This window comes from Otolemur garnettii, unplaced genomic scaffold (genome assembly GCF_000181295.1).
Source record: "Otolemur garnettii isolate 467f Iridium unplaced genomic scaffold, OtoGar3 scaffold00155, whole genome shotgun sequence".
Lineage (NCBI taxonomy): Eukaryota > Metazoa > Chordata > Mammalia > Primates > Galagidae > Otolemur > Otolemur garnettii.
In genome coordinates, this window is record NW_003852550.1 from 587,377 (window position 1) to 596,081 (window position 8,705).

At 40.6% G+C, this 8,705-nt stretch overlaps 1 protein-coding gene and 1 pseudogene across 1 annotated transcript in view; one reads left to right on the top strand and one right to left on the bottom strand.

The window, feature by feature from the left end:
- Positions 1-2,826: 2,826 nt before the first annotated feature.
- Positions 2,827-8,705, top strand: part of TBC1D8B (TBC1 domain family member 8B) — a 64,914-nt gene continuing 59,035 nt past the window's right edge. The window contains exon 1 of the mRNA XM_003799719.3: positions 2,827-3,120. Within this exon, the coding sequence (XP_003799767.1) occupies positions 2,991-3,120 (130 nt within the window). The 5' untranslated portion in view covers positions 2,827-2,990. The remainder of the gene's footprint in view (positions 3,121-8,705) is intronic.
- LOC105888006 lies at positions 7,381-8,156 on the bottom strand (annotated as a pseudogene).

The following is an 8,705-nucleotide window of genomic DNA, read 5'->3' on the forward strand; positions in this document are numbered from 1 at the left end:
AAAAAAAAAAAAAAAAAAAAAAGAAAAAGAAAACAAACAAACAAACAAAAAAACTCAGTGAAATTTAAAATTGGGGGGAGGAAGAGGAGATGGGTAAAATTCCCACCCAATGAGTACATTGCCTAGATATTATCACACACTTTCTGGGACAAAGAGACACCACCCTATAACTCTGCCTTTATCCACACAAAAGCAAACTAAGTAATCAAATCGTATGTACCCCATAATAATTTGAATTTTTTTAAAGCTGATGATAAAAAGAAAAAAAGATAACCACAAGATTCTCAGCTCCAGTGTCTTAGTAAAGAGTAGTTCTCTAAACTAAGAATCTAGCAGAAGAAACAACATCAGGCAGGGGGAATACTGGAAAAATTAGATCAGCTTTGGACATGTTGTATTTGAGATATTTATGGACCATATGCATAGATGCAATATAGTGTCATGGTTTATGGTCACACAAATATAGGTGCAAATTCCATCTCTGCTATTTATTTAGCTGTATGATCTTAGGTAAATTACTTCTCTGAGCTTCCTTTTCTTCAGCTGCAAAGTAAGCATGTAAAAATGCTCAAGCTGGTTAATATAAATTAAGTGGCAATATATATAAAGCACCAGGACAGAACCAGCAATGATATTCAAGGCAGTTTGCAATCCCAGTCCTCCTCCCCTAAGCAGTTTACATTAATATGCATAATTAAATATTGAATAGAGTGACAGGCTACATTTTTTAAGGTACTTTCAGAAAAATACTTTTACTTGAAAAGACTTGAAATAAATTGTTTATGATTAAGTCATAATTTTATATCACAGATGTAATTTAATTGGAAAAAAAAGTTTTCTTTACATAATCAGTGGAATATCTATTTACTAAAGGATGAGGTCTCTAAATACCCTGTTCTGAGCCAAAAGTGGGCCTGATCCTGTAATCGGGATCATGTGGATATACCCGCATGGAGTTGCGGAGTAAAGAGGTAGAAAAGCCACCCAGTTAGGGACAGCCTTTGCCACAACTCTAACCTTTAAGGGTATTGGAAAAGAATGTGGTTTGATGTGGAAGGAAATACAAAACAGAAAAAAAAGTGAAAAGGAAGAGGGACACCTCATATCTCTCTACCTATGCTACATTTACTGATCGTTTGAAATGCATTCTTCTCAGCAAAGTATAGCAAGAATGGAAAAATAAATATCCAATGTACTCCATACTAATATGAAATCAATATATAAACAAATACATGCTCATAAGAACAATAAAGCACTAATATAGTCCAGTTCAGAGTTAGAGGGAAGGAGGAGGGGGGAAGGGGCAGGACGTCTGGCACAAGGAGGGAGGGCATGAGGGGGATTCACCACATCGCACATTGTGAGGGTCTATAAGACGCCCCCCGGGTGAGGAGCTCTTCTACAAATGGAACTTTACCCTGGAAGTGAGAATAGTGTAACCTAAAAACTGTGCCCTCATATTAATTTGAAAAAATAAAAAAATACTCAAAAAATAAATAAATAAAATCTTTAACAACAACAAAAAGATATTCTCTTCCTAAGTACTTATTCAAATTGGGATGGCTTTTTCCAAGGATACATAGCAGTCTGGGCTCTGGGATGATTGCTTCTTTCCATACTATCCAGAAAGCTGCCTGGGGACTATGTATGGCCATTTAGTAGAAGAGCATCCCAAAGTCTCCCTTTTCTCACCCGTGAGAAAAATCCCTGCTTGGAGCACGTGTCAGCCTTACTCAAGATGGCCCCATCTTTGGAGGATTAAACGGAAGCATTCCTCCAAGGTAGAGTTCCTCGATTCCAGGACTTGGCATCTGCGTGTGCCCCACCCGATATATAGTGCTTATAATGATATATAATATAATCCTTGAGGCTTCATTTTCAAAACAGCTTGCCAGAGCCCTTTGCTTGTACATTGCCTCAATACTTGTTCCTTCCTATAAACCTCTTTTCGCTGTTAACGCATTCTAATTTTTAGTGGACTTAGTTGTCGCAATAAATAAAAAAATCCCCCTGATAATTTCATCACAACGATGTTACGCAAATAATGCACTTTACTCACCTTAGTGTTCAAGCAGCTGTGTATCAGTTTTTCTTAAAAAGAGCTTAAGAAAGAAAAAATGCTTATCAATTGTTTAGATTCCCAAATGGAAAGTCGGACAAGATATTTTCTGTGGTTTCTTAGAGTAAACAGAGGCGGCAGTGAGGGGAAAGGAGGGGCGCATGGCGTGAAGACAATATATGGATTCTGGAGATTTGAGTCTTCCTATAAGACCAGAAAGCTAAATCTAGGCAAGAATTCTGGATTTAGACACGGAATCTATCACTGACTGTGTGACCTTGGATGAGTCACTTCACTCATCAGCGCTCCCATTAATTAATGTGCAAAGTGGGGGAGAAATCCCCCCCTAAAGATTTCTGGAGGATTATCCGAGGTCGCGTAAGTACATAGTTGGCGCTCTTTAAATTTTAGTTGCTGCCACTGCTGCTTCCCAGAATGAGACATTACTCCAAAATTCCGGAAACTTTGTTTTCTACAGCTTAATGTTTTTGGAAACAACACTTTTATACCCGGGGTTCATCTATTTGAACAAAAAAACGCTTTAAACTTCGCTAGGCAAAACACGCTTAACTGGTGGCGGGACCCGTTTTGAAAGCACCCCCCTCCCAGTTCTCACCCAGTGTATTATGGGAAGTGTAGTCTCGCGCTCCAGTAGCGTGAGTACGGGAAAGCGAGTAGCAAACTACAACTCCCAAGAGGTGAAGGAGCGGGACTATTTCCCAGTCGGGCGGTAGCGCTGTGGGTGGGAATTGGCAATCTTGCTGCCTACGTGTGAGAGAAGGGAGGGTTGGGGGAAGCGTGTAGAAGCTAAACCTAGCTGCTGCCGCGTACGGAAGATTTGGTGGGAGAAGTAGAAGAGGAGGAACGGTTTGAGGGTGAGGAAAGGTGCACACCCAGGTCGCTGCTCCCGGGAGGCACAAAGTTCTTCACGATGTGGCTGAAGCCCGAGGAAGTGCTCCTGAAAAATGCGCTGAAGCTGTGGCTGATGGAAAGGTCCAACGACTACTTCGTGCTGCAGCGGCGTCGGGGCTACCAAGAGGAAGGCGGAGGGGGGCTCACAGGTAAGCTTTGGTCACCCCACCTACCTCAGGGCCGTGTTCGCTGTTAGTTAAAAGGAGGTGAGGGAAACAGTTCCTCGTCGCTACCCGCCACTGGATCCTCAACCCGGGGTGGAGGGACCGGAGTTCTCCCGCTACCACCTTTCCGCTCCCATCTCCAAGTCCCGGGAATGCCTCACTAGACTCTAGTTGCTCTTAGGGTGGAACGGGGGAAGGGAGGAGCGGTTCTTCCTAAGGCCGAGGTAGAAACGGGTACCTGCCCTGTCGGTTCCCGTGGGGGGGGGAGGGGTCGCCGATCGCAAGTGTTCGACCTAGACAGATCGCATTTAGGCTGGTGACGAGGACCAGTTTGCGGTTGTGGACTTAACTTTTTTCACAAAACCCATACCGATAATCACGTTGGGGAGGGCAAGGGTATGGGGGTGGAGGCGCGGGGATGGCGGGGAGAAAGGAAGGCGCCTCTATCACATCCTGGGAGATGGGTTTCAAAAGAGAGATTTAGGAGGCGGGGAGGCATGGAGGCGGGGAAGGTCTAGGAGCAGGGCTCAGAATTCCTGATCCCTCCCAATTAGCATCTTTTACTTTGCCTCGGAGTTTTTAATCCTTGGGATCCCTTTTCAAAGGCTATTATAACATCGTAATAAATTTCTCTTTGAGTGTCTGGCGCTGTGCCTTTATTCAAAGCCATAGTTGTAAGCCGAACCAATTTAACGCAAGTTTAACTGATCCTGCCTGACCCACGCTGCCCCCAATTCTTAACAAGAACTGTTTCTTGGCCAAATGTTTAAAGTCTACGAAGAATGTTATTTTGAGACCGTTTATCTTGGTAGGGGCATTTAAACTTTTGGACGCTGAGGAGACAAGAACGCTTCTTCGTGGAAGTTTCTGGTTTGGCCCTGTGTGGCTTTGAGGTGATGAACCAGGTATAATTTAGGGAGCGTGATGGCGAGGAATGAGTAAAATAATCTGCGTTTTAGACCCATCCTCATTTCTTTCTTGTTGGATAACATTCCTCAAATTCTTTCATTTACTTAACCTTAAGCACCTACTGTGTGCCATTGGGAATGCTCTGCCTAAACTGCGCTCACAAATAAGGGGGCGAGGGAGGGATAATGGAGGAGGAGGATAGCCTAGAACAATCGGGTAAATTAGACTGAAGATTCATGGAGGAGGTGACCTTGCTTTTTCTTCTACAAAATGGTGCCTCTCACGAGTTGAGAGAATGCAAAGAAAGATACTAAGTTTCAAATCAGTGTGCAGATGGTGGTAAACAAGTGCTGTTTGTTCTTTTTCAGACCAGTTCCGGGGTGGAGAGAATTCTGAGGTTTTGCAGGACATTTAAAAAAAATTTTGCAAGACCTGTTAATCTTTGTCATCTTCTAAAAGGCTCTCTTGAAAATACAGCCACAAAAATTGCCCTGTTAAACTTGACATTTTGTCATTTTCTGATTTTTAAAAATTACAAGTGTTATTTTGCAGAAGTCTATTTAATATATGCAAATGTTTTCTAGATTAAAAATTGAGACTCAATGTTCATAATTACCCAGTGATGTAAATTTATCCATTTGAGTCCATTGAGAATAGGTTGAGATATATTTAAAATAGATTTTATGGCTCTGTGTTACAGCCTCAGAAATAGGCTTATATTTTGGTTCACAATAATTTTACCTGACCAGAATTTTTACTGATGCTTCTGCCCACATTTCTCTGCCTTTGCTGTGCTACAATCTGGATGGGAGTTGGGAGAGTTAGAATAAGGGGGGAGGAAGATAACCTAAGAAAACCAAGTAAATTATCATTAGAACCAAATGACTGAAGAGTTGAGTGAAGATTTATGGAGGAGGTGACCTTGTAATTTCACTTCCTACAACTATGTTTCTGAGAAAATACAAGGTAAATCAAATTCTTGGGTAGAATCAAATCATTGTAATGTAGTATTAAATGTTTTTTTTTTAACTTGTTCTAATCCTTGTTTAAACAATCACTCCTTGTTTTGTGTGTTTGATTTTTTATTTGATATGCTTTCTTTTTTATGTCAGATTCATATGAGGGTACAAACGATTAGGTTACACTATTTGAGCTTGTTAGGTAAGGTCCCTATTGTGGTTGTGCCCCAGCACTCAGGGGGTGTACCATATACCCTTACATTGTGCCCATTAAGTAAAAGCACACCAATTCCCTTCTCTCCTCCCCTACCCCCTGGTGCCTTCCTACTCGCCACAATTGGAATTAAATTGTGTGGGTGTGTATTAGTTCATCTACTGACTTCATATCAATATTGAGTACATTGGATATTGATAGGCTTTCTTAAAGCGTGGACAAGTTGTACCTGTTTATCTGTATTCCATCCCCCATTTACTAGTCCCCGTATCCCTAGAATAAGAAAAAATTTGATGAAATAAACCAAGATTTTTACCAGAGCCCTATTGTCTTAATGGTCAGCTTATATCACTGCATGATTATTTTACATGTGGTATTGACAAGGTGCTTGAAATTACTACATGTAAACTGCTGCTACAGTTCCATATAAATTAGGCAGAGGATTAGAAAGGAACAAAGAGATGTTTTTAAGGTTTGTTTGGTTCTTTTTGGTCCAGATTTTGGTGCTGGTTTTCATGACTGCTCAATTACTGTATTCTTGCTTAAAATTGTGAAGGCACGAGCTTTGCTGTGCTTTACTGCAAATCCACATTTGGATTAGCTCTCATAGAGCTTGACTGTATGCCAGCATAAGCCTGCCTTTGTCCATTTTATGTGCTAAAATCTAGTGTTCTATGCCGTCCCTTACATTACCATATACGTTTTGTTTAATGAGGAAAAGATGACAATCTTGAAATGTTAATGATTGTACTTTAACATTGCGTTTTTTTGCCATGTGATAATTGGCAATAATCACCAGCAGTATAATTTAGGTGTGGACTTGGTAAAGTTAGTTGACTCCATTTTTTAATAATAAAATACAAGCAACCGACAACTCTAGGATGGTTATAGCAAGAGACCAGTTTGGAAGTTAGGATTCTGAGGCCCCTTTGCTAAATTTTTGAAACACTTGCAGTTGGAAGATGACTGGCCCTTAATTGTCCTGGCTTATAGCAGGTAGAACATCTTGTAGAAAATTGTGTTGTATATAAGGCTGTTTTACCAATAAAGTGATGTTCCTTCACTGAGAGAAGTTAATTCACCTTTGTGGATATTTACGGTTTCCTTATGTTATCCCTTGCTTCTCCTGGCTGATAAGGTTAATATCTTTTCTATAGCACTTAAGTTTACCACCTGGTTTTATAGAATTAAAAATAATTTATAATTAACCACAAATAAACAATTTGCTCTGCTTGATAGATGGGAACTACTACATGGGTGGAATTATGGGACTATATTCTATTACGTGCTCTAGTGTATGGGATATAGGAGGATGTGCCAGGAAGCCTTAATTTAGATGGTTTAAGAGAATTTTACTCTTAGATTTTCCATATCTGAATAGTGTAAGCAGGTTCTTGGCTGTTGGACTAATAATTCCCATCAGTAGACATTATTTTTGTAGTGTATGGAGAGCAAAACTTAGAAATAACTTACTGAAATGGAAAATATTTAGACATTCTATTTCCTTATATCCTCTCTCATCTTGGTACCATTTGAAATGTAATTATCTGTAAAAACTAGAACATGACAACATTTGAAATAAGCTTTTCATTTCAAGAATGTTTGAAATAAGCTTCTAATTTTGTGGTATTTCTATAGACTTAGATCACTATGTAAATGATTTTCCATAAACACATAATAAACAATAAGGGTAGCCTTTGTAAAAACCTCTTAGTGACCATCCCTTTAAAAAAGCTTTTCTCCTCTTTTTTCCCACCCTCAACTCAAGAAGTTCAACTCTGAAAATGTTTACATTAAGTATAACACACACATATTTATTGGCAAAATATTCTTGCATTGGCAAAATATTCTTGCATTTTATACTCACAAAAGAGCCATCTGATTAAAAAAAAATCAGCCTCTAGGCACCTTATTACTGATAAGGGGGTGCTCAAATTGTAAGCATGGCATTTTATTTATTTATTTTTTATTAGCACAAACTGTTTATTAACCAAAGGGAGGAACTTAATTAAACCAACACTTTGAAATAGTTGCGTGTAAAATATTTGTGATAAAGATAATTGAATACAGTAATGAAAAAAAGCAGTATGGAGACTTGCTCATTGAACCAAGCTTGTTTGTTCTCGTGACTAATTCCCGCCCAGAGTGATGATGGATTTTTTATTATACTTTTTCATAGACCCGAGTACGGGTGATATTGTTCATGATGCATTCCACCACTAATTTCCTATCTGTCAATTTTCTTGTTATCGTGCTTTCTTTCCCATCCCTTTTTTGACGGTGAACCAATGCACCGTCTGTAAAGATGCAAACAGTCTGAGTTTTTCTGCCATTAGCTGCAGTTTCTTCAAACTTCTCTCCCAAGACACAAGAAAACTATGTTGTTTTCAAAGTGCTCTCAGTTTTTAAGGTAAAGTTTTTGCTGTCTCAAGTGATGATACCATCTGGTTTGGCCATTGCACCCATTTTTCTTTTCTTTTCTTTTTTTTGGGGAGAGGGGCCGAGTCTCACTATGTCGCCCTCGGTAGAATGCTGTGGCGTCACAGCTCACGGCAACCTCAAACTCTTGGGCTTAAGCGATTCTTTTGCTTCAGCCTCCCGCGTAGCTGGCACTACAGGTGCCCACCACAACACCCGGCTCTTTATTTATTATTATTATTTTTTGGTTGCAGTTGTTATTGCTCTTTAGTAGTCCTGGGCAGGCTTGAACCCGCCAGCCTCGGTGCCTGTGGCTGGCGCCCTACTCACTGAGCTACAGGCACCGAGCCAGCACCCATTTTTCATAGAGCTAGCCCTGCTCCTAGTTCCTTCGTGTATTCATCAAAGCCTTTGTTGTTTACCGGGCGCCATCTTAGTACAAGCTGCCGAATGGTGGCCCTGGCGGCCGCGGGCAGCGCGAACAGCACAGGCGGAGGAGGAGGGTACAGCGTGGGTCTCATCGACATTTGGTTTTAGATAAGGAAAGACCTATCTCCCCTCTCCACACACAAAGTTACTAAATTATCATATTGGCTTATGAAAAAGACAATCCAGCGCAGCCCCTAGGGAGGAGGGCACAGCACAAGCGGAGGAGGAGGGTACAACGTGGGTCTCCTCAACATTTGATTTTAGATAAGGAAAGACCTATCCCCCCTCCACACGCACAAAGTTACTAAATTATCATATTGGCTTATGAAAAAGACAATCCAGCGCCGCAGCCCCTAGGGAGGGCAAATCATACTGCGTGATCCCTTCCCGGCCTGAAGCATCTTGGTTCAATGTATAAGGAAATACCCTGGGCAGGAAGCAAGGGAGGAGAAAGGCCAAGGTAATTTATCAACAGGTATCTAAAGAAAGCTGAGGCTAACAGGTATGCTGTCAACGATCTTCCTACCAAGAAAAAGGGATAACACTGATCATCCTTCATTTCTCGAAACCTCCTACGAGGCTGCCCTTTCTCATTCAAGGAGATCTTTAAAGGTAACTTTTTTTTTTTTTTTTTTTTTTTT